Here is a 26520-nt window from a genome sequence, read left to right on the forward strand (position 1 = left end):
GAAAGAACAGCTCTCCATGATATATTTACAAGTTTATTTCAATAACAATAATGGGTATTTCATGTCAGATAAGTATGGTTAGTTATCTAAATTGGATTTGCTTTTATCCTAGGCAGACTTCTTTTTAAGTGGTCTTTCTCGTAGTGTCTAGATTCTTTTATTTTTCCTGTGGAAGTCCAGTTGTTTCAGTGCCATTTGTTGAAAAGGCTATCTTTTCTCCATTTTATTGCCTTTGCTCCTTTGTCAGAGATTAGTTTATTATATTTATGTGATTGCTGAGCTCTCTATTCCATTCTATTGATCTATTCATCTGTTCTTTGTCCAATACCACACTATCTTGATTAACGTAGCTTTAAAATAAGTCTGAAGTTAGGTAGTGTCAGCCTTCCAACTTTATTTTTCTTTTTCAATTTTGTATTAGTTATTCTTGGTCTTGTGCCTCTCCATATAAACTTTAGAATCAGTTTGTTGATGTCCACAAAATAACTTGCTGGGATTTTGCCTTTCTTAGGTAAACATGCCAAAGAAAGACTTTATAGCGAAAGCAGCTGCATACATGTGTCTCCTCTCCCCCCCTTTTCCCCTCTTCCTGGATAAGGGTACATAGAAAAAAATGCTTTTAAAAAAGAAAGAGAACTAAAAGAAAACCACCCATATTGTTCGATTATGGTTCGAAAATCTTGATTTACAGATGTTACTGACAGATGGGAAACTGACTCTGAGAATGGGATTTCCTTATCTTTCATTAAAAAGCCTTAAGAAAATCTCTTAACAAAAATCATTAGGTGAGAGGCTGCTGAGCCAGAATTATATACTGAGCTGTTTGGGCTCTGCATGGCTTTCACACATCTTTCAACATGTTTTAGCTCTGGGTAGCAGCAATGTAGAATATGCAGACAACTGCAGTTATTGTTTTTTAAAAAGTTCCTTATATGGAGGTAAATAAAAAGTGGTTGCTTCACTGGCAACTGGAAGATATGTTATTTTAGAATAAATAGTACTGGTTCTCTGTAATTTGAAAAGGGAACAGGAGCAGCAGTTGGGAGCAAACGAAGGAAGAGGCCGTTCCTTTTACTAAATGGTTTTGCTTCCAGCACTACATGTCATTAGGTCAAGTTGTCATACTACAAACTTGTGGCCTAGTTACCTCGTGAAAAAAATATTTTAGTCTGGGAAATATTGTTCCTTATGAGCAACAGGAAGTCTTCAATCTATTGTGAACTTTTCATGCTATTTAAAGCCTGGTCCATGGACATGCAGCATCAGCATCACCTGGAAATTTTTCAGAATTATCTCAGGCCTCATTACAGACCTACTGAATCAAAATCTGCATTTTAACAAAATTTCCCAAGTGGTCCATGTGTTCAATAAAGTTTGAGACCCAGTGGCCTAAAATATATAATTGCTGTGTTCCACTTTTGCTTCTGAAGAACACGGGATCGATTATTTTGGCCAGTAGTGGTAGGCCACCACTGAGCACTTTTTATTAGCAAATAGACTGTGGCTGTGAATCTCTCTCTGATTATCTATAATATCATAGAAGTAGTTGCTGCAGTAATCAGGACTCTATGCTATTAAAGCTTAACTTCCACATCACCATTATACCAAGGAGGGTGCAGAATGTAATACACTATCACTTTTACTTGTCTGCTTTATTTATTGAAGACTAGATCCATCTGATTCAAATTGAATGAGTGAAAATTTCCTCAAAGTAAATATGGTCTTTGTGAAACTATTTATCCTGGTTTTCAGAAATTACAAATTTCTGTAATTATAATTAGGGAAATTGAGTGCTTTTTCTCCTTTCTGTAGCGTGTGGCTGGATTTTCAGAGTTAAACCCGTGAGACATTATTGTAACAGTACATTCTTCTGAATAGATTTTCATAGCATTTTTTTCATTTGTTCATTTCATCATTCACTTACTCATTTAACTAACATTTATTAAATGCCTAATACATGCTAGGTACTATGTTGAACTAAGGATGCAAAGGTGAACAGCATACGGTGTATGTTGTGGAAGGTTCTTGGGGAGAGACAACAAGCTTTTTGGAAAATGTGAATAGTTCTGTATGCCTGGAGTTTGGCATTCAGAGGGGATGTGGTGAGAAATGAAGTTGGAAAGAAAGGGAAGATGCAGATTCTGGAGAGCTTTCTAGTGCTGTGTCAAGGAGTTTGAGCTTCATTTTGGAGCAGAGACAACACTACTGAGGCAGTGAATTTCAAAGCAGGAGTTGCAACCCATGAATGAGTCATGAAGTCATTTGGTGAGTCAGTATTAGCGGTGTTACAAAGTGGAAATACAGTAGAACAGAAAATATCAAAGAGCATTTCTGTAGTAAAAATTTTGGATACCTGTGTGTGTGAGATGATCATGGTCAAAACCACTACCGTCAGGGGAGTCAGGCTACCCAGGGGAACCAGGCACGCACAGTTGACCTAAAAAAAAATTAAACCCATCAGAACTCAGCAGTACCATAATCCTGGTCCATCAAAGTGATAATGCTTTGTTCTAGCCAACTCTCAGAATTGGGATACTAAACTGGAAGAATCGATGTTTGCAATTTATAAGGAACACAACTAATTGAAAAAATGATTTACCTGTGGTTAGCTTCTAAGAAAGTACTAAGTTTTTAACCATCTTGTAATGTCTGTATGTAGGTGAGCCTATGACAAAGGCAAACCATTTTACATTAGATTATACTAAAACGTGTAAGTGATGGCTGAGCGGAAGAATCACTATCATCTTATATATGATTTCTGCCTAGGGCTATGTTGAGTGAAATATGGCAGGCACAGAAAGACAAATGTCACATGTTCTCACTCGTATGTGGGAACTAAAGAAAAAAAATGAACTTTTGGAGGTAGAGTAGAATGATAGTTACCAGAGGAAGGGTAGTGTGAAAGGGTAGTAAAGAGGGGATGGTTAATGGATACAAAAACACAAATAGAATGAATAAAATGTAGTATTTGGTAGCACAATAGAGTGACTATATTTAACAATAATTTATTGTATATTTTAAAATAACTAAAAGAGTGGAATTGGAATGTTCCTAACACAAAAAAATGATAAATGCTTGAGGTGATGAATACCCCAGTGACCATGATTTGATCATTATATATTGTATGCCTGTATCAAAACATCACATGTACTTGATAAATATGTATAACCATTATGTATTCATTATAATTAAAAATAACTTTTAAAAAATTAGGCCAGTGATTCAATTTCAGTTCCCCTTGTCAATGATGATTTTTTATTTTTTTATTTTTTATTATTATACTTTTAAGTTTTAGGGTACAGGTGCACAACGTGCAGGTTTGTTACATATGTATACATGTGCCATGTTGGTGTGCCACACCCATTAACTCATCATTTAGCATTAGGTATATCTCCTAATGCTATCCCTCCCCCTCCTCCCACCTCACAACAGTCCCCAGTGTGTGATGTTCCCCTTCCTGTGTCCATGTGTTCTCATTGTTCAGTTCCCACCTATGAGTGAGAACATGCGGTGTTTGGTTTTTTGTCCTTGTGACAGTTTGCTGACAATGATGGTTTCCAGCTTCATCCATGTCCCTACAAAAGACATGAACTCATCATTTCTTATGGCTGCATAGTATTCCATGGTGTATATGTGCCACATTTTCTTAATCCAGTCTATCATTGTTGGACATTTGGGTTGGTTCCAACTCTTTGCTATTGTGAATAGTGCCACAATAAACATACGTGTGCATGTGTCTTTATAGAAGCATGATTTATAATCCTTTGGTTATATACACAGTAATGGGATGGCTGGGTCAAATGGTATTTCTAGTTCTAGATCCCTGAGGAATTGCCACACCGACTTCCACAATGGTTGAACTAGTTTACAGTCCCACCAACAGTGTCAAAGTGTTCCTATTTCTCCACATCCTCTTCAGCACCTGTTGTTTCCTGACTTGTAAATGATGGCCATTCTAACTGGCATGAGATGGTATCTCATTGTGGTTTTGATTTGCATTTCTCTGATGGTCAGTGATGATGAGCATTTTTTCATGTGTTTTTTGGCTTCATAAATGTCTTCTTTTGAGAAGTGTCTGTTCATATCCTTCGCCCACTTTTTGATGGGGTTGTTTGTTTTTTTCTTGTAAATTTGTTTGAGTTCATTGTAGATTCTGGATATTAGCACTTTGTCAGATGAGTAGGTTGCAAAAATTTTCTCCCATTCTGTAGGTTGCCTGTTCACTCTGATAGTGGTTTCTTTTGCTGTGCAGAAGCTCTTTAGTTTAATTAGATCCCATTTGTCAATTTTGGCTTTTGTTGCCATTGCTTTTGGTGTTTTAGACATGAAGTCCTTGCCCATGTCTGTGTCCTGAATGGTATTGCCTAGGTTTTCTCCTAGGGTTTTTATGGTTTTAGGTCTAACGTGAGTATTTAATTCATCTTGAATTAATTTTTGTATAAGGTGTAAGGAAGGGATCCAGTTTCACCTTTCTGCATATGGCTAGCCAGTTTTCCCAGCACCATTTATTAAACAGGGAATCCTTTCCCCATTTCTTGTTTTTGTCAGGTTTGTCAAAGATCAGATAGTTGTAGATATGCGGCATTATTTCTGAGGGCTCTGTTCTGTTCCATTGGTCTTTATCTCTGTTTTGGTACCAGTACCATGCTGTTTTGGTTACTGTAGCCTTGTAGTATAGTTTGAAGTCAGGTAGCATGATGCCTCCAGCTTTGTTCTTTTGGCTTAGGATTTACTTGGTGATGTGGGCTCTTTTTTGGTTCCATATGAACTTTAAAGTAGCCTTTTTCAATTCTGTGAAGAAAATCATTGGTAGCTTGATGAGGATGGCATTGAATCTATAAATTACCTTGGGCAGTATGGCCATTTTCACGATATTGGTTCTTCCAACCCATGAGCATGGAATGTACTTCCATTTGTTTGTATCCTCTTTTATTTCATTGAGCAGTGGTTTGTAGTTCTCCTTGAAGAGGTCCTTCACATCCCTTGTAAGTTGGATTCCTAGGTATTTTATTCTCTTTGAAGCAATTGTGAATGGGAGTTGACTCATGATTTGGCTCTCTGTTTGTCTGTGATTGGTGTATAAGAAAGCTTGTGATTTTTGTACATTGATTTTGTATCCTGAGACTTTGCTGAAGTTGCTAATCAGCTTAAGGAGATTTTGGGCTGAGACAATGGGGTTTTCTAGATATACAATCATGTCATCTGCAAACAGGGACAATTTGACTTCCTCTTTTCCTAATTGAATGCCCTTTATTACCTTCTCCTGCCTGATTGCCCTGGCCAGAACTTCCAGCACTATGTTGAATAGGAGTGGTGAGAGAGGGCATCCCTGTCTTGTGCCAGTTTTCAGAGGGAATGCTTCCAGTTTTTGCCCATTCAGTATGATATTGGCTGTGGGTTTGTCATAGATAGCTCTTATTATTTTGAGATATGTCCCATCCATGCCTAAGTTATTGAGAGTTTTTAGCATGACGGGTTGTTGAATTTTGTCAAAGGCCTTTTCTGCATCTATTGAGATAATCATGTGGTTTTTGTCTTTGGTTCTGTTTATATGCTGGATTACGTTTATTGATTTGTGTATGTTGAACCAGCCTTGCATCCCAGGGATGAAGCCGACTTGATCATGGTAGATAAGCTTTTTGATGTGCTGCTGGATTCGGTTTGCCAGTACTTTATTGAGGATTTTTGCATCAATGTTCATCAGGGATATTGGTCTAAAATTCTCTTTTTTTGTTGTGTCTCTGCCAGACTTTGGTATCAGGATGATGCTGGCCTCATAAAATGAGTTAGGGAGGATTCCCTCTCTTTCTATTGATTGGAATAGTTTCAGAAGGAATGGTACCAGTTCCTCCTTGTACCTCTGGTAGAATTCGGCTGTGAATCCATCTGGTCCTGGACTTTTTTTGGTTGGTAAGCTATTCATTATTGCCTCAATTTCAGAGCCTGTTATTGGTCTATTCAGAGATTCAACTTCTTCCTGGTTTAGTCTTGGGAGAGTGTATGTGTCGAGGAATTTATCCATTTCTTCTAGATTTTCTAGTTTATTTGCATAGAGGTGTTTATAGTATTACCTGATGGTAGTTTGTATTTGTGTGGGATTGGTGGTGATATCCCCTTTGTCATTTTTTATTGCATCTATTTGATTCTTCTCTCTTTTCTTCTTTATTGGTCTTGCTAGCAGTCTATCAATTTTGTTGATCTTTTCAGGAAAACAGCTCCTGGATTCATTGCTTTTTTGAAGGGTTTTTTGTGTCTCTATTTCCTTCAGTTCTGCTCTGATCTTAGTTATTTCTTGCCTTCTGATAGCTTTTGAATGTGTTTGCTCTTGCTGCTCTAGTTCTTTTAATTGTGATGTTAGGGTGTCAATTTTAGATGTTTCCTGCTTTCTCTTGTGGGCATTTAGTGCTATAAATTTCCCTCTAACACTGCTTTGAATGTGTCCCAGAGATTCTGGTATGTTGTGTCTTTGTTCTCATTGGTTTCAAAGAACATCTTTATCTCTGCCTTCATTTCGTTATGTATTCAGTAGTCATTCAGGAGCAGGTTGTTCAGTTTCTATGCAGTTGAGTGGTTTTGAGTGAGTTTCTTCATCCTGAGTTCTAGTTTGATTGCACTGTGGTCTGAGAGACAGTTTGTTATAATTTCTGTTCTTTTACGTTTGCTGAGGAGTGCTTTACTTCCAACTATATGGTCAATTTTGGAATAGGTGTGATGTGGTGCTAAAAATAATGTATATTCTGTTGATTTGGGGTGGAGAGTTCTGTAGATGTCTTTTAGGTCTGCTTGGTGCAGAGCTGAGTTCAATTCCTGGATATCCTTGTTAACTTTCTGTCTCATTGATCTTTGTAATGTTGACAGTGGGGTGTTAAAGTCTCCCGTTATTATTGTGTGGGAGTCTAAGTCTCTTTGTAGGTCTCTAAGGACTTGCTTTATGAATCTGGGTGCTCCTGTATTGGGTGCGTATATATTTAGGATAGTTAATTCTTCTTGTTGAATTGATCCCTTTACCATTATGTAATGGCCTTCTTTGTCTCTTTTCATCTTTGTTGGTTTAAAGTGTGTTTTATCTGAGACTAGGATTGCAACTCCTGCCTTTTTTTGTTTTCCATTTGCTTGGTAGAACTTCCTCCATCCCTTTATTTTGCGCCTATGTGTGTCTCTGCATGTGAGATGGGTTTCCTGAATACAGCACACTGATGGGTCTTGACTCTTTACCCAATTTGCCAGTCTGTGCCTTTTAATTGGAGCATTTAGCCCATTTAGAGTTAGGGTTAGTATTGTTATGTGTGAATTTGATCCTGTCATTATGATGTTAGCTGGTTATTTTGCTCATTAGTTGATGCAGTTTCTTCCTAGCCTTGATGGTCTTTACAATTTGGCATGTTTTTGCAGTTGCTGGTACTGGTTGTTCCTTTCCATGTTTAGTGCTTCCTTCAGGAGCTCTTTTAGGGCAGGCCTGGTGGTGACAAAATCTCTCAGCATTTGCTTGTCTGTAAAGTATTTTATTTCTCCTTCACTTATGAAGCTTAGTTTGGCTGGATTGGAAATTCTGGGTTGAAAATTCTTTTCTTTAAGAATGTTGAATATTGGCCCCCGCTCTCTTCTGGCTTTTAGTTCCTACCAAGAGATCCGCTGTTAGTCTGATGGGCTTCCCTTTGTGGGTAACCGGACCTTTCTTTCTGGCTGCTCTTACCGTTTTTTCCTTCATTTCAACTTTGGTGAATCTGACAATTATGTGTCTTGGAGTTGCTCTTCTCGAGGAGTATCTTTGTGGCATTCTCTGTATTTCCTGATTTTGAGTGTTGGCCTGCCTTGCTAGATTGGGGAAGTTCTCCTGGATAATATCCTGCAGAGTGTTTTCCAACTTGGTTCTAGTCTCCCCATCTCTTTCAGGTACACCAATTAGACGTAGATTTGGTCTTTTCACATAGTCCCATATTTCTTGGAGGCTTTGTTCATTTCTTTTTGTTCTCTTTTCTCTAAACTTCTCTTCACACTTCATTTCATTCATTTTGTCTTCCATCGCTGATACCCTTTCTTCCAGTTGATCGCATCGGTTACTGAGGGTTGTGCATTCGTCACGTAGTTCTCGTGCTGTGTTTTCCAGCTCCGTCAGGTCCTTTAAAGACTTGTCTGCATTGATTATTCTAGTTATCCATTCACCTAATTTTTTTTCAAAGTTTTTAACTTCTTTGCCATTGATTTGAACTTCCTCCTTTAGCTTGGAGTAGTTTGATCTTCTGAAGCCTTCCTCTCTTAAGTCGTCAGAGTCATTCTCCATCCAGCTTTGTTCCATTGCTGGTGAGGAGCTGCTTTCCTTTGGAGGAGGAGAGGTACTCTGATTTTTAGAGTTTCCAGTTTTTCTGCTCTGTTTTTTCCCCATCTTTGTGGTTTTATCTACCTTTGATCTTTGATGATGGTGACATACGGATGGGTTTTGGGTGTGGATGTCCTTTCTGTTTGTTAGTTTTCCTTCTAACAGTCAGGACCCTCAGCTGCAGGTCTGTTGGAGTTTACTGGACGTCCACTCCAGACCCTGTTTGCCTGGGTATCAGCAGCAGTGGCTGCAGAACAGCAGATATTGGTGAATCGCAAATGCTGCCACCTGATCGTTCCTCTGGAAGTTTTGTCTCAGAGGAGTCTCCAGCCGTGTGAGGTGTCAGTCCGTCCCTCCTGTGGGGTGCCTCCCAGTTAGGCTACTCGGGGGTCAGGGACCCACTTGAGGAGGCAGTCTGCCCATTCTCAGATCTCAAGCTGCATGCTAGGAGAACCACTACTCTCTTCAAAGCTGTCAGACAGGGACATTTAAGTCTGCAGAGGTTATTGCTGTCTTTTGTTTGTCTGTGCCCTGCCCCCAGAGGTGGAGCCTACAGAGGCAGGCAGGCCTCCTTGAGCTGCAGTGGGCTCCACCCAGTTCTAGCTTCCCAGCCACTTTGTTTACCTACTCAAGCCTGAGCAATGGCAGGCGCCCCTCCCCCAGCCTCACTGCCACCTTGCAGTTTGATCTCAGACTGCTGTGCTAGCAATGAGCGATGCTCCGTGGGCATAGGACCCTCTGAGCCAGGTGTGGGATATAATCTCCTGATGTGCCATTTGTGAAGCCCGTTGGAAAAGCACAGTATTAGGGTGGGAGTGACCCGATTTTCCAGGTGCCATCTGTCACCCCTTTCTTTGACTAGGAAAGGGAATTAATTTCCTGACCCCTTGTGCTTCCCAGGTGAGGCGATGCCTCGCCCTGCTTCGGCTCACGCATGGTGCGCTGCACCCACTGTCCTGCACCCACTGTCTGGCACTCTTCTGTGAGATGAACCCAGTACCTCAGTTGGAAATGCAGAAATCACCCATCTTCTGTGTCGCTCATGCTGGGAGCTGTAGACTGCAGCTGTTCCTATTCGGCCATCTTGGCTCCACAATGATGATTTTTTAAATGGGCATGTAATCCATTCTTGCCATAAAGTCTGAGGTTTTCCTTACTTTTATGAAGGGCTTGAGAAAGTATATACTTTGTTTTCTGCTTTTGGTCTTTGAATCTTGTTCGAGATGCAGTGCTTGGAGATACTGCAGTCATCTTATTTGTCGAAGTGACAATCATAAGGACAAAGCAAACCACACTGAGGAGGACAAAGAAATCCAGTGGAGAGAACTCAGAAATGTAGGGAAGTCATTCAGCTGTGGCATTTATGACCCTGTTACTGCCCTACCTCTGAAATTATTTTTATGTTAGATAATACATTTCCCTTGTTGTTTAAACCAGTTGAATTGAATTTTTAACTCATAATCCAAAACATTCTAATGAATGTATAGAACAAATACATGTAAAGAAAACAAAAAAATGTGTTCCAACAGCCAGAGAGAATTATGATGATCACATCAGTGCATTAAATTTAGTGTATTTATGTTTTTCCCACATGCATTTTTAGCAAAATAGAAACCTTTTAGTGTTTGTATATGTCTGTATATGAATATATTATTTGTTTACTGTTTAATTTCATTTTTTGGTTGCATTATTAAATATCTTTTGAAAGATTATTAATGATTGAATGATTTGCATTATATCGGCATACCCCAATTTATTTAACCATTCTGCTTTTTTTTTTACATAGTTTATACTAACTTGGAGTTATAACTTTGGTGAACAAATGAGTACATGAATTACATAAGTACTCCTAATATTTTATTAATCATTTCTGAGGAAGTTCACTTTATAATGTGCTTTGTTGCCTGATTACCTTCACATTCAAGAAATTCTTTCTAATGCCTAAAGTTTTTCCATTTCTTTCCTGGTATACAAAAATATTCCTTCCATTATTACTTCACAGTGGGTTATTTTAACATTATGAACATAATGAAACCCCATTATTTCTGATTTCTACTTTACTGTCCTAATGTTTAACCCAGGCTCATTTTATTCTATTATTTGAAAATCTAATTTTTGTCATTAGTGGAAAGTTTAAGCAACTCAGTTACCTTTCTAAAGTTGTATTTGTAGCTATTAAAATAATGAAAATTAGAAGAAAAATACCAGTATAGACATAATTGTACACTGGGGAACTTGTTTTTGCTGCAAATATACACACGAACAGTTCTTATAAAGTAATTGAAGGAAGCACTCTGAAGAGAACTACAGAATTCATATGAGCTGTGGATCCACAAAGTAAAACCTAAAAGTCTGAAATTTGTGAGACTCACAGTATCAAGACCCACTCATCCTAAGTCAAAGCTTTCCAGGGGACAGCTCCTACCTGTACACAGAGCAGCTAGTGGTCTTTCATGCTGTCCCATTCTAAAACATGTAAGGATAACCAAGGATTGTCGGATAGTTGAGGAAAGGTTTCTTTCCTTCTTTCTTTTATTGTACATGCGCAGGATGTGCAGGTTTGTTACACAGGTAAACATATGCCATGGTGGTTTTCTGCACAGATCAACCCATCACCTAGGTATTAAGCCCCAGAATAAAGGAGAACAAAACAAACGAATAAATGAAAACTGGAAGAAATGGTTAATCATAGAAGGGAATTTGGAAATAAACTCTAATTAGTATTTTTATACATACAAGCATATCCAGAAGAATTTCTCCTCATTTGACATTTTCCCAGTGGAATTAGTATTGGCTTATAAGTCTCAAACTTTTGCAATGAATGTATCACTCAACGGCGACCTTTTAGCTGATTTTTATGTAAGAAAAGTTTATGTTCCAAACTCAATAATTTAATATTATAAGCAAAATGATATATAGGAAAAGTGCCAAGCTACCTTCCAAAAATAAAATACCTTCCAAATACATCAAAATCACAAATAGTTGTTTTGAAAAGCATGTCTAGTGTTCACAGAGGGATGCCCATGCCGAATGTTGACACTAAGAGAGGCATCATATCATTTTATTCAATGTAAACCATTCTTTGCCATTGTTACTCTCGCAAAGAAGACTTGTTTTGAGAAGAGATTGAAAAAGATATTGATGAATTCTTTAAATGTCATGCTGAGAAATCAAGTACTAAACTTGTTCAGAATGTCAATCTGAAATAGTTGATTATAGTGATAACGGGGAGAGCCTTCAATCAAACCACCAGACACCACTCGCTGAAAATAATATAGGGACTAAAATACAGTGAAGAATATTATCCTGGAACTTGATGGACTGTGAGTGCCTGACTCTTATAACACTGTGCAAAATATTCTATAAACATAAACTTGAAGAGAGTTAAGTAAAGTTTGATTTTGTAGTTTTTCATCCTAAAATGACACCTGCATCCCCTGAAGATCCATTCATCATTTACAAGTCCCTACTCAATGAAAATGACAAAGAATCTCTGCCTGCTTCTTGCATGAAATTGCCCTTTTGTCATCCAACTCACCCATGATGTCACTTTCCATAGGCCTTGACAATGACTACATTTTAACCATCCTTCCCTTTCCACTTTCTTCAAGTTTCCAGTTTGCTTTTTTCTTCAGGAGTAATGGGTCATCCCAGGTAATTGCCCTATTTTCATTGTAAATTTTACCTGCATTTTTCTAATGCATGTATAAATTGCTGTGTGCTGATTGCTATGCCTTATTGGATAAAAATATTTATGATGTACCATGAAAAATGGGCATGTTATTGATACAGAGTAACATGCATACAAACCTTTTGATAACCATTCTAATTGTTTTGCAACCAGGGACCAATATTTTAAGATTTTATATGTTTAAATGCTGGCTTTCCTATGTTTTAGTTATACTTAATGAAATCTGTTAGATGTTTAATTTGGCCTTTTAAACAGTAGGAAATAGGTGACGAGGGCACATTTCCACATAGAATGTCTCATTTTCAGGAATGAGTTTTCGATATTAAATGGGGGGTATGTGTCTGAATTTAAGATGAGACTGACTTCATAAATCAAGAACAAGCTTCTCTGAAAAGAATATTTTAGGAGCAAGAAAAGCTTTTGAAAGTACAAATATTGCTGAAATTATATATAAATTAGAAGAATTGGAAGACAAAAACAAGAATATCTCCATAATGTGGAGCAAATAGGCAAATCTATATATCTATATCTGTATATAAAAGGTATAAACATAGGAGGATCAATCCAGGAATTCCAACGTCTGATCAATAGAGTTATTTTTTAAAGGCACAAAGAAAAACACAGAGGTAAAGGACTGAGAGTTGCCAAATGTAAAAGATACACACAGGGCTATGGAAAAAAGAGTAAAAAAATGACACATGTTTCAACACATCCCCATAACATTTCAGATTTCTGATTACAAAGAGATCAATAAAATCTTCCAAATAGCAACCAGGATATTTATTTGTTTATTTATTTATTTATTTATTTTTGTTTTTATTTTTTGAGACCGAGTCTCCCTCTGTCACCTAGGCTGGAGTGCAGTGGTGCGATCTTGGCTCACTGCAATCTCCACCTCCTGGGTTCACACCATTCTCCCGCCTCAGCCTCCCAAGTAGCTGGGACTACAGGTGCCCGCCACCACGCCTGGCTAATTTTTTGTTGTTGTTTGTATTTTTAGTAGAGACGGGGTTTCACCGTGTTAGCCAGGATGGTCTCAATTTCCTGACCTCGTAATCCGCCCGCCTCGGCCTCCCAAAGTGCTGGGATTACAGGCGTGAGCCACCGCACCTGGCCATAACCAGGATATTTATAAGGGAGCAAAAATCAAGCTGACAATATAGACAGGTTAGCACCAACAGTGGATGCTAAAAGTCAATAAAGTAAGGTCTTCAACATTCTAAAGGCAGATGATGTTGAATTTAAGTCAAACTACAGCCATTTTAAGATATATAAGAATGTAAAGAGCTTACTTTCCTTATTATTTTGAAGAAGTTACTTGAAAAATATTATGCAAAATATGGGTAAAATGCAAGAAATGAGAAACCATGAAATTAAAGAAACCAGAGAAGAAATCGATTGAAAATGAATTTTTTTTTATTATACTTTAAGTTATTATACTTTAGGTTTTAGGGTACATGTGCACAATGTGCAGGTTTGTTACATATGTATCCATGTGCCATGTTGGTGTGCTGCACCCATTAACTCATCATTTAGCATTAGGTATATCTCCTAATGCTGTCCCTCCCCCCTCCCCCTACCCCACAACAGTCCCTGGAGTGTGATGTTCCCCTTCCTGTGTCCATGAGTTCTCATTGTTCAATTCCCACCTATGAGTGAGAACATGCAGTGTTTGGTTTTTTGTCCTTGTGATAGTTTACTGAGAATGATGACTTCCAGTTTCATCCATGTCCTACAAAGGACATGAACTCATCATTTTTTATGGCTGCATAGTATTCCATGGTGTATATGTGCCACATTTTCTTAATCCAGTCTATCGTTGTTGGACATTGGTTGGACTTGGGTTGGTTCCAAGTCTTTGCTATTGTGAATAGTGCCGCAATAAACATACGTGTGCATGTGTCTTTATAGCAGCATGATTTATAGTCCTTTGGGTATATACCCAGTAATGGGATGGCTGGGTCAAATGGTATTTCTAGTTCTAGATCCCTGAGGAATCGCCACACTGACTTCCACAGTGGTTGAACTAGTTTACAGTCCCACCAACAGTGTAAAACTCTTCCTATTTCTCCACATCCTCTCCAGCACCTGTTGTTTCCTGATTTTTTAATGATGGCCATTCTAACTGGTGTGAGATGGTATCTCACTGTGGTTTTGATTTGCATTTCTCTGATGGCCAGTGATGATGAGCATTTCTTCATGTGTTTTTTGGCTGCATAAATGTCTTCTTTTGAGAAGTGTCTGTTCATGTCCTTTGCCCACTTTTTGATGGGGTTGTTTGTGATGACAGCTGTAGAGCAGTCATTAAAAACAAAACAAAGCAAAACACAAACTGCAGTCATCAAAATTGGAAGTCAGTGGTCTTCTAGAAGGAAGTCTTAAAAGAACAAACACTGGAATTGATTCCAAGAAGTATATATGTGATGTTAAAAGTTGAGATGTAATAGTAAAAATGATGATGATGATAATAAGAATAGCTAATGCATTTCCACATAGTACTAGACACTGGCCTAAACACAGTAGGCTTATTTTCTCATTAATCCTTTAAGAGTCCTATGAGGGAAGTACTGTTATTATCATCTACATTTTATAGATAAGAAAACCCAAGACACAGTGAAGTAAGATAATTTGCCTTAGGTCACAGTTAGCAAGTGATGGACCCATGATTCAAACTCAGACAGCCCAATTCTAGAGCCTATACTCTAAACTACTATACTGTGGTGAAGAAGATATATCTTCTTCTTCCAACTAGAAAAAAGAAATACAACCCAAAACTCCAGGAAAAATTAAATAAAAATACTCTATCCAAAAAAAAAGTTATGTCCATATAAAAAGCAGATTAAAATACAGTATGCTTTAGAGAAATAAGTATATTCACAAGGATCGTGACTATAAAGTCACTGAAAGGGAGATGTATTTAAAACATACACATTGGCTTTGTAGTTAATATCAGTCATGGTAATTAAAATGCTGTTTATGGTTTTAATCTTTTATAATTAAAAAGTAGGCCAAGGGAAGAATACTTAATATCCTGTGGAACAGAATGAAAAGCTATCAGTCTTGACAGAGTAAATGTAAAGTTATAGATAAAAGACATTTGGAGAAAGAAGAATGTGAAAATGGGAAGAGAGAGGTACCGAGATGAGGTATCATCTCACGAGTGGGGGGCAAGACAGACTGTTGGAAGTTAATAGACTAATGAAGAGGGAGTTAATATATTACTTTGAGCGTCAAAGTAGAAGAAACTACATGCTAGAATTTAAGAAATACATCCCCTAAAACCTTTCCAAATAAGTTATTGAAGACAGTGTTATAACTGTAAGAAAAGCAACAGTGGGAAATGACAAAAGTGAACCAATAGCCCATCTACCCAAGAAGGTAATTTATATATATCATCTGAAATCAATAAATCAAAAGAAAAGCTGTATAAGACAATTTATTTAGAGATGGTAGTGCCCCCAGCAGTAGAATTAAAAACAAGTGGTTTATGGGAAATAGGCAGACACCTATTCTTTTTTATTGTAGCCCTTCTGATTTTAAACCACATGCTCATAATTCTTTGATAAAAATTTTTTTAATGTAAGAAATAAAAAAATTGAATTTGTAATTGAAAAGCTCTCATGAAAGAAGTCTCCAAGCCCAGGTGATTTCAATGGAGAATTTTGCCATTTAAAAAAGAACCAATTTTACACAAATTCTTCCAGAAAACAGAATTGGAAGAAATAGTTCCCAACTTACTTTATGAGGCCTTCATTACCCTGACACTTAAACCAGAGAAAGACAGTTCAATAGAAAGAAAGCTGCAAATGAATAGCTCTTATGAACATGGGCACACAAAATATCAATATAATACCAGACAGAATCCAACAATGTATAAAAAGGATTATACATCATGGCGAAGTAGGATTTATTCCAAGTATGCAAGGCTGGCTCAAATTCCAAAATCAGTGTAATCTACCATATCCATCAAGCTAAAGAAGAAAAAAATCATATGATTACACCAATTAACAAAGAAAACACTTGACAAATTTCAACACCCATCCATGACAAAAATTCTCAGCAAGTTAGTAATATAGAGGAGATTTCTCAATTTGATAAGAGCATTACAAGAAACCTACAGCTAACATCATATTTTATGGTGAAAGACTGAATGTTTTTCTTCTAAGATTGAGAACAACGCAAAGATGTCTGATTCTCATCACTCTTATGCAAAATTGCACTCAAAGGAAAACCACTAAGAGAAACAAGGACAATAAGTAAGACATATGCGGATTGTAAAGGAAGAAATAAAAGTATATTTGCAGATGACATTATTTTCTATGTAGAAAATTCCAAAGAATCTACAAAAACTCCTAGAGGTAATAAGTGGTGAGTTCAGCAAGGTCACAGCATATAAGATAAAGACACAATCACATTTCTATATATTAATGATACAGGAAGAGGGGCAGGGAAGTGCTGGGAAGAGAAGGACATGGCCTCTGGCTAGAGCTCCATCCCCAGGTCTGTGCCTATGGACCCTACAGGTTGTATTGGGACAAGGGCGCATAGACTGTTTGAATATGATTTGTTTATTTGGCACATGAAATTAAGGTAATTATATGCCAGATTGTTTTATAATCTGTTAGACCATTATTCCAAATAGTGGTTGCATCAAGTAACCTTTCCTTTATGAAACTGCAGTGTGTCTATTCACATTGTTTTTCAACAACCTTGGAACAAATTATTCACAGAGTAGTTATTATCATTAGATACGTTCATGCAATTATACCTCATTATACTATTTTCTAAATTAATAATGTTTTAAATATTCTCTACAGTTAAAGACGCTGTTTTTTTTCATTCTGTCCTTTCCATTCATATCCTTTTTAAAGTCACTGTTACACACTAAAGTGAATACAAACACTGCCCAAACTGTTTTCAACTTTCAAGCATCATGTTTAGAAATAATGTAGTCTTGTTTCTCTTTGAATTAAGACTTGCTCTGTGTGGTGGTGGCTGAGTGGATAGGAGAGTGAACATCGTTCTCAGTGAGAGCAAAAGGTCCATGTTTTGGGCAATAGAGTTGTATAAATGAGTTAAAGTTGAGAATGGAAGGCAGTAGATATTACACCAAAGCAATTGTTCCTAATCCAGTAGGCAAAATAAAATAATTGTAGCTTCTATCCCAAGAGTCAGACATAGTAGAAACGGAAGCAGCAGTGGAGGCAAACTGTAGTAGTAGGACTGAGGACTGTCTAATCTTAGAGTTAACGGTACACACAGAGAGAACATAGCCCGTAGTACACTACATTTTTAAAAAATCTACCTTCCAGAGAATAAGGTAGCAAAAGAGAAGTATATCAAATAAGTCTACTTCGTTGCAAGCAACAGTTGACAGCTAAGTAACTTAAGAGAAGAGAATGTATTGGAAGGATGTTGAAGGCTTACAGGATCAGCATGAAGCTGAAGGAATGCACCTACAACAGAAAGCGACCAAGGGAGCTCAGAGGTCAGCAGCCATAACTCAGCAGTGACCTATTAGCACTTATGATCTGGTGAGCACGTGACCACACCACCCCAAACCTCTCTTCCATCTGTATTCAACCTTTCAACACTAGAGAGGATCTCACCTATTACTCCTTTGTCCTCCTAAGTAGGAGCTCTTACCTAACCTGCCCACAGTGGAGGAGAGTTAATGTTCTAAAATGAAATTGTGTTGCCATTTGGAGAAATGAGGTGGATGCTGGAAAATCAAAATATGAGATATATCCATTCCAGGCCGACTTTAAGAAGCACAACTGTGATACTAACATCTAATTGTCCTGTAAGGAAAAAAAGGAAGGCTGTCCCAAGTAAACAGTCCCTATGCGGGGAATGTAGGATTATCCCAGTTTAAAATTACCATATTTATGGGAAGAAATGTCACAAAAGATGCATTCTTACAAATAATTTAGACCCATACAATTCACATTGGGAAAGATAAAGGGTAGAATAAGCTGACTGAAGAGCTAACAGAGAGATTACCAGAACAAGAAGCTGAAAAAGAAAGGGAGGGTTGATGATAGGCTTAATGAAGGGCAGAGGAAAACCAGAAGTCTTCAATGTTTATTTTGTTTTAGTTTTCTAGGCCTTGAAAAGTGCTCTTTCAATTAAAAAGGGCAAAGATGGTTAGAATGCAAATAAATATCCACGGTAAGTAAGTAGATAGCAAAAGAGCATGTACCTATTTTTAAAAGAACTCAAATCTACATCCTAGATAAATTACATGACAGAACATTGAAGAAACTTGGAAATGTGATCAAGGAAACACTCTCAGTAATTTCTTAGAGAGCTGGTTGGAGAAATGTCAGAAGTAATGAATAGGGCAAATGCTGTTCCAAATTTATTAAAACAGTAAGATGACAGATTATACTACAGCTTGGTGTGAAATTCACAGGTGGGTTATTAAACAGATGATTTATGAGCAGGTAGACAAGAAAACTGCCACATAGCATGGGCACAATAAGTGAGGGTGACGTAACGGAAGGAACTGGAGTCTGACAACCTGGACTCATTCTGTCAATAAATAGCTGTGTGGACCTGAGCACATCATTTAACTTCTTTGAACTGCAGTGTCTTTCTCTGGGAAATAAGGTTATTAGATTAGGTGTTCTTTAATGGTCAGTTTATCCACAAAGAACATGTACATCATATTTACCTTAATTCTTTTAATAGGGCTGCCCAATGATGAAAGAGCTGCCATTTATTAAAGAATGTATCCAGTATTAGGTGTTTATGTCACTTTATGAAATACATCAGTCCTATGACAGATGGGTATTATTAATCCCTTATTTCAAATAATGAAATTGAGGCTCAGAGTGGCTAAGAGATCAGATAAAGCAGAATCAGAGTGTATACTGATATCAATGAATCAATTGACAGACATCCTGTGCTATAATACACAAAGTGAATATATTCGGGATGGATAACACTATAATGAGATAACACTAAAATGAATGCAGCAAAAATTCTTTTTTGTTTGGATAGTTGTATTTAAAATATATTTCCTTTCAACCAAATTGTTTGTAAAATGTTAAAAAGTGCAAGGTTCTTCTCAATAGAAAAAGTTTTGATTAAATTTGCAAGAAAAGAGAAAAAACCTAGGACAAATTTGCAGATTAATAATTTATACCTATATTCATTTATTCAAGTATCACATCCAAACCAGGATTTGAGGTAAACTGATTTATTCAAGTATAGTAACTATTCAAACACAGTGGAATTTATTAACATTGAAAGTAAATTCCCACCATTGGCATCTAAACCATCTTTCTAAACAAAAGAAGGCCTTAAGTTTAAACAGGATTTTGTTTTGGGAAACTGTGACAAGGAATAGAAGTGAGTGGGGTTGGTTCTTGGGTTGCCATTTGGAGCCCCCAAAAAGGATTGGGAAGGGAGTATCTAGAGTGATATCTAAGTACATTTTTCCCCTTAGGGATAGGATAGGAGGTAAGGAAGTCTTGGGTTAACAAAATGTCTATTAACATGATCCAATTCATTTCAAGTTGATTTCAAGTTCAACAGAAGCCAGCCATTTGAAAAGTCTAGCACAGAAGGCTGATATAAGCATCAGTTTCAGTCACAGAAGAGGGTGTCCAGACTTGGGGAGCCAATACAGTCCCACAGTTTCTGCCTTGGCCAAGTCATATCCTGAACATTGGTGAGTTCCCTTCTGCCTGGTGCATGGCCATGGTCCATGGGGGTTCCCTTCTCCATTCACCTTTTTGAAAGCTCTGAAAAGCATAGCAAATGAGAAACAGCTGAGACAACTAAGAAAGACAGGAGTGACATGAAGGCTTCTGTCAAATACATGTGGAGCCACTGTTTGGAAAAGATAGTTGGTTGGTTCTGAGACTCTGAGAACAAAGTTAGGAATGAGTGGGATTTAAAAGCACTTTTTCCAATTAGGGCCTCTCTAAAATAGAGCGGGATGCCTTTAGGAGTGACAAGCCTCCTACTCATTTGTTCTTTTCAATTCAGTGAATATTTATTAATGGCCTACCGTATTGCCATTCTTAAAGCTGGGAATACATCAGTGAAAAAAATAGACAAAAATTATTGCTCTGGCATTATCTATATTTTAGTAGGGGTAAATAAATAATAAAGCAGTAATAAAATAATAAAAATAAAAAACAAATTAGCAGCATATATATTATATATCAGTATGTTAACATGTGAAAGAGAATGGGAAAATAGTAGAATAAAAGAGATGAGGAATGAGAGAAGATAGGGAATGGGACAGGCTCAATTACAAATATGATTGTTAGAGTAGGTCCGCCTCATTGAGAAGGTGACTGTATTAGTCGGTGTTCTACAGAGAAACAGAACCAGTAAGATATTTAGAGATATTTAGGAGAGATTAATTATGAGGGATTGGCTCACTCAATTGCAGACACTGGGAAGTTCCATGATCCACTATCTGCCACCTAGATGCCCAGGAAAGCCAGTGGTGGAGATCCAGTTCAAGCTTGCAGGCCTGGGAACCCAGGGACCTGTTGGTGTAGGTCCCTGCCTGAGTCAGAAGGCATGGGAACCAGGAGCATTGATGTCAAAGGGCAGGAGAAGGTGCCAGTTCCAGTTTCAGTAGAGAGCAAATTCACGCTTCCTGTGCCTTTGTGTTCTATTTGCGCCTTCAGTGGATTGGATGCTGCCCAACCACACTAGGAAGCGAGGATCTTCTCCTCTCATCTACTGATTCAAATGCTCATCTCTTTTGGAAACACCCTCGCAGGCATATCCAGAAGTACGTTTTGCTAGCTATCTGGGTATTCCTTAAGCCAGTCAACTGGACACATAGCTTTAACCATCACAGTGACATTTGAGCAGACTTCAGGGAAGGATGTGGGGGAGTGATCTCAGGGAATAGCATTCTGAGGAGCAGGAAAAGCCATGCAAAGACCTGAAGTGGGGCTGTGAAAGCAAGGAGTATTCCCATGGAGTATTCCTTCTCTGAAATGCTTGAGACCAGAGGTATTTCAGATTTCAGATTTTTTGGGATGTTGAAATATTTGTACAGACATAATGAGGTATCTTGGCAATGAGACCGAAGTCTACACATGAAATTCATTTATGCTTCTTATATACCTTACACGCATAGCCTTAAGGTAGTTATATACAATATATTAAATAATTTTGTGTGTTTTGACTGTGACTCGTCACATAAGGGAAGATGTGGAATTTTCTACTTGTGGCATCATATCAGCACTCAAAAAAGCTTTGGGTTTTAGATCATTTCAGATTTTGGGATTAGAGATGCTCAACCTGTATTTAAGCAGAGCTTGGCAGAACATTTCAGAGAGAAGTTGAAGAGAGTATGTCTGCTTTTGGTATAAACTAAAACTAGATAACCTCTGATGAGTCTTCCAACTTCATATTCCCTGAGTTTATGATTCTCTCGTAGCTGGGAATGATGAATTTGGTAGCAGAAAGCAGCATGGGTTCAAGACCAGAAATGCCAGACCAAGACTCACAAATCCAAATGGTAAAGAGGCCAGACAGATAGTATAAATATTTTAAAAGACTGACAATACATTCAAATATTTTAAACTATTATGTAACCAAATAAAGCACGTTTTCAGGCTAAAGCTTGCCTAGTGGCCACCACTTTGAGACCATTGCATTAGAGAAAGTAAAATCAGTTTGGAGTGTAATGGTGTTGTACATATATAAAGTCTTAGACAGGGAGTCAAAGGAGAATAAATGATAAAAGAAGAAATATGGGAGTCTTTGATGAGAACTATTGTTTGTTGTGATTTGACAGGAAGCCAAAAGAAAAGAGAGAATCAAAGATTACTCTGTAGTGTAGAGCCCAGGAGGCCAGTTTACAATGACTTTGCTCTTCCCCAAGCAAAGGTCATATTGCTTTTTTTCCACTGTTTCTATGGCTAGATACTGATTTGTCCTTTCATTGTCTTATTATACATAATTGCATAGCATTTAGGAATGTAAAATTCAGTTAGAGGGAGAAAGATAAGCCAATGCAATGTTTTTCAATTATTTTGTGTCTATGGTGTAATTACAATTATCAAACTTTTTAGCAGAGGCTCAGAATGGACTGATTGTGATAATTACAAAGACACAGATGAAACCTTTATTCTTTTTGTTTTGATGTATGATTTGTCCTATTTCCTTACTGCAGGTGCTTTCATTTGCAAGATGGTGCCATTTGTCCAGTCTACCGCTGTTGTGACAGAAATCCTCACTATGACCTGCATTGCTGTGGAAAGGCACCAGGGACTTGTGCATCCTTTTAAAATGAAGTGGCAATACACCAACCGAAGGGCTTTCACAATGCTAGGTGAGGCCACTGGATGTGCCAATGGCAGTGTGAATGACATTCTTCATTACAGAATAGAGAACCATATTTTTAAACTAGAAGAGTAGCTTCTTATCTACTCAGATAAGAATAACTTGTAGGCATTGGAATATAAATTTAACTAATTTTAAACTAGAAGGGTAGCTTCGTATCTACTCAGATAAGATAACTTGTAGGCATTGGAATATAATTTGAGAGTTTCAGTGCTTTCCCTGTTTGCCTTCATCATCTCCACACCGTCTCTCTTTTAGGCTGACCTCAGCACTGAAAATGTATCATTTTAGGTATACTTTATCAGTTTACATCTTAAATGTTTAAGCACCACGTTCAGCTAATCTAAGATAACCTATCAGTGGCATTGCCACATTAACATTCATTAGATTGAGAACTGTCTTTTTTTTTTTTTTTTTTTTTGAGACAGAGTGTCAGCTACATTGCCCAGGCTGGTCTCAAATGTCTGGGCTGTGATTACAGGCATGCGCCACTACCCCCAGCTGGGAATTATCATCTTGAGATGAGAAGACTCCAAGCTAAGCTAACAAGGGCAGGTCGATTTTTTTTTCTTTTTTAGACAGGGTCTCATTCTGTAGCCCAGGCTGGAGTGCAGTGGTGTGATCACAACTCACTGCAGCCTCAGCCTCCCAAGCTCAAATGATCCTGCCACCTCAGCCTCCCAAGTAGCTGGGACCACAGGTGCCCACCACCATACCCAGCTAATTTTTTTTTATTTTTGGTAGGATCGGGGTCTCTCTATGTTTCCCAGGCTGGTCTTGAACTCCTGGGCTCAAGCCATTCCCCCTTGGCCTCTCCTTGTACTCCTTGGCCTCCCAATGTACTAGGATTACAGGTGTGAGCCACTGCACCTGGCCAGGCAGGTTGATAATGATAGGGAGCAGGAAATGTGTTTTTAGAAAAGTGGAGAACAGGGTTGCTGCCCTTATGGTGAGTACACAAGGGTAGAAAGTGACAGGGTACATGAGAACAGTGGGTTCTGAGTGCTGGGGATGCCTGGCAAAGGCACATTCCACCCACTTCATACTTTTGCTTTAGGCATTTCTGGATCATCAGCTTGCTGTAGATTGTTCCTGAGTCAGCAAGTCACAATGAACACATACCTCATGATAAATGGCAAATTTGAAGCAATGCCCTAAAGTCTAACACAGTAAAATGGAAGCATTTCTCTATTCAGTAATTACAATTGAGCCATTTAAAACTTTAGTGTGCTTCGGCCGGGCGCGGTGGCTCACGCTTGTAATCCCAGCACTTTGGGAGGCCGAGGCGGGCGGATCACGAGGTCAGGAGATCGAGACCATGGTGAAACCCCGTCTCTACTAAAAATACAAAAAATTAGCTGGGCGTGGTGGCGGGCGCCTGTAATCCCAGCTACTCGGAGAGGCTGAGGCAGGAGAATGGCGTGAACCCGGGAGGCGGAGCTTGCAGTGAGCCAAGATCGCGCCACTGCACTCCAGCCTGGGCGACAGAGCGAGACACCGTCTCAAAAAAAAAAAAAAAAAAAATTGACATCCTTCCAACATCAGAACATCTGAAAACAGCATGTGGGGATGGAAAGCAAGTAAGGAAAGGATTACATGGAGGAGGGGAGTTATTTAAAAGGAAAGAGAAGTAGTGGGAGTGACAACATCTCAAAGCATAGTTGATGATAGGCAGTCAAGGCTGTTCCTACTCAAAACAGACAGGAAACAAGAAGGTTTTAACATCAACTAGACTCATCTCGCCATGGGGGCTTTTGTGAACTGTGGTCTAATGTCTCCTGTAGCTTTGTCACACTGTCACTCAGCCTTGTCAGTCAGTGTTTGTCTGTCACGCCCCATTCCTCCTTCCAGCTGAGATTGCCTAGACCTCGACAGGGGATGTCCAATCTTTTGGCTTCCCTGGGCCATATTGGAAGAAGAAGAATTGCCTTGGGCTACACATAAAATACACTAACACTAATGATTGCTGATGACTTAAAAAATATATTGCAAAAAAATCTCATAATATTTTTTAAAAGTTTACAAATTTGTGTTGGGCCACATCCAAAGCCTTCCTAGGCCACATGCAGATTGGACAAGCTTGGCCTAGATCCTCTAGGCTTTCTTGCCCAGATGTGGTCACTGTGTCAGTATTGTTCATCTAACTCTAGCCCTTCTATCTCAGAACCATCCAGGGATCCAGGAAGGTAGGCAATGAGCTATGCAAATTAGACTGAATTCCTCCAGAATTTGTACTAAAGTCCAGAAAAATGATTGGACATAAGATAACTATATGTGATTAAAATAGAACAGATGTGTATGGTAATAGGGAGACAGAAAAGAGAGAGTGAGAAATAGAGACAGCCAGACAGACAAACTTGTGAGTCCTACAGCTGCCAGGTATCATTGGATCATGATGAATTTTTATAGGCAGCACCAAATTATGTGTTTTTTAAATAATAAACCCCAATTATGGCTTAATTGAGTCATTGAAACCCAAAGCAATAAACTATTTTCTTAACGTTCCACCCAATATAGAAAAAACAAGCAGAGTTCGAGCTGGAAACTTTTCCCCCAAATCAAAGTTGGGGCCCTTGGTTCTGTCCTCTTCCATGTCTGTTAAAACACACGGGTTGAAATTGTTCTTGGTAGTTAATCCCTGTTTTTCTTTTCTAAGAGTACATCATTAAAGCAATCCCTCTCAACTTGTCTCAACAAGTTCGTGGAAGACAGGAAATTTGGAAAAAGCATTCTGGTTTCTGAAGTTATCAGTGTTTGTTTATACTTTAAGTTTTAGGGTACATCTGCACAACGTGCAGGTTTGTTACATATGTATACATGTGATGCCCATGTTATGGTGCTTAAGATAAACGTACATTTGATTTTAAAAAGAGGTGACAGAGAGTGGTCTATGTCATGTTTAAAAGTTATTCATCCATTCCACAAACATGGATCAGCTCCTACAGAGGGCCAGGAATTTTCCTAGGACTCTTATTTGAGGAAACACAAAAATAAATGGCATTGTGTTTGCTTTCAAGGAGTTTGGAGGAAATTGAGGAGTGAGTAAGGGCAACGAAGACACTGCACTAGAGGGCATGTAGAGACAACAAGGAATTAGTAGTCAGTTTATTTGGAAATAGTAGTGGCCTTCAAAGTTTCCCTAGAGAAGGTGATTTCTGAGTCAAGTCCTGGAAAATGAGTCCACAGATAGACACTGGGGATAGGGTGGCCAGGGAGTGGCACAGTGCATTCTGGGATACGGAAACTGAAACCAGCACTACAGGCTCCTCAGTAGAGGACTGCGGTGTGAAGAGCATGGACAGAAATGAAAGAGGAGAGAGGAGCAATTGAGATGGTAGAGAACCTCATGGGCCATGCTAAGGAAACTGGGTTTATCTTGTAGGCAATGAAACACTATTAAACGTTTAAAACTTGTTTTAGGAGGTTTATTCCAGCAGCAGTTTTGAGGATGGTGAAAGAGTGGAAGCATGAACCTTGGGGGAGACCATGGCACTGCCCTAGGGCAGAGAACAGCTGCCCTCCTATAGGGAATCTTGATGGTTAGATAATTATGCGTGAATGTGTTTTACTCAAATGAATCATGCTCTGATGACTTTAACACTTTTACAGGTCTGGTCTGGCTGGTGGCAGTCATCGTAGGATCACCCATGTGGCACGTACAACAACTTGAGGTAGACTCCAGCTGAGATGGATAATCATATTGTTGAACTATTTTCTCACCCCTCTTAATTGTAATTATTTTCCTTCCTGCAGGAGCAATACAGCAAATTTATATGACCTCAGCTATTTCTTTTTTTTTTTTTTTTTTTTTTATTATACTTTAGGGTTTTAGGGTACATGTGCACAATGTGCAGGTTTGTTACATATGTATCCATGTGCCATGTTGATTTCCTGCACCCATTAACTCGTCATTTAGCATTAGGTGTATCTCCTAATGCTGTCCCTCCCCCCTCCCCCCACCCCACAACAGTCCCCGGAGCGTGATGTTCCCCTTCCTGTGTCCATGAGTTCTCATTGTTCAATTCCCACCTATGAGTGAGAACATGCGGTGTTTGGTTTTTTGTCCTTGCGATAGTTTACTGAGAATGATGTTTTCCAGTTTCATCCATGTCCCTACAAAGGACACGAACTCATGATTTTTTATGGCTGCATAGTATTCCATGGTGTATATGTGCCACATTTTCTT

At 38.4% G+C, this 26520-nt stretch overlaps 1 protein-coding gene across 1 annotated transcript in view; it reads left to right on the forward strand.

The window, feature by feature from the left end:
- The window catches only part of QRFPR (pyroglutamylated RFamide peptide receptor), a 54935-nt gene that overhangs the window by 12460 nt on the left and 15955 nt on the right, over window positions 1–26520 (forward strand). The window contains exons 2-3 of the mRNA XM_055274691.2: window positions 22165–22323; window positions 25944–26005. Coding sequence (XP_055130666.1) covers window positions 22165–22323; window positions 25944–26005 — 221 coding nt within the window. The remainder of the gene's footprint in view (window positions 1–22164; window positions 22324–25943; window positions 26006–26520) is intronic.

This window comes from Symphalangus syndactylus, chromosome 4 (assembly GCF_028878055.3).
Source record: "Symphalangus syndactylus isolate Jambi chromosome 4, NHGRI_mSymSyn1-v2.1_pri, whole genome shotgun sequence".
NCBI lineage: Eukaryota > Metazoa > Chordata > Mammalia > Primates > Hylobatidae > Symphalangus > Symphalangus syndactylus.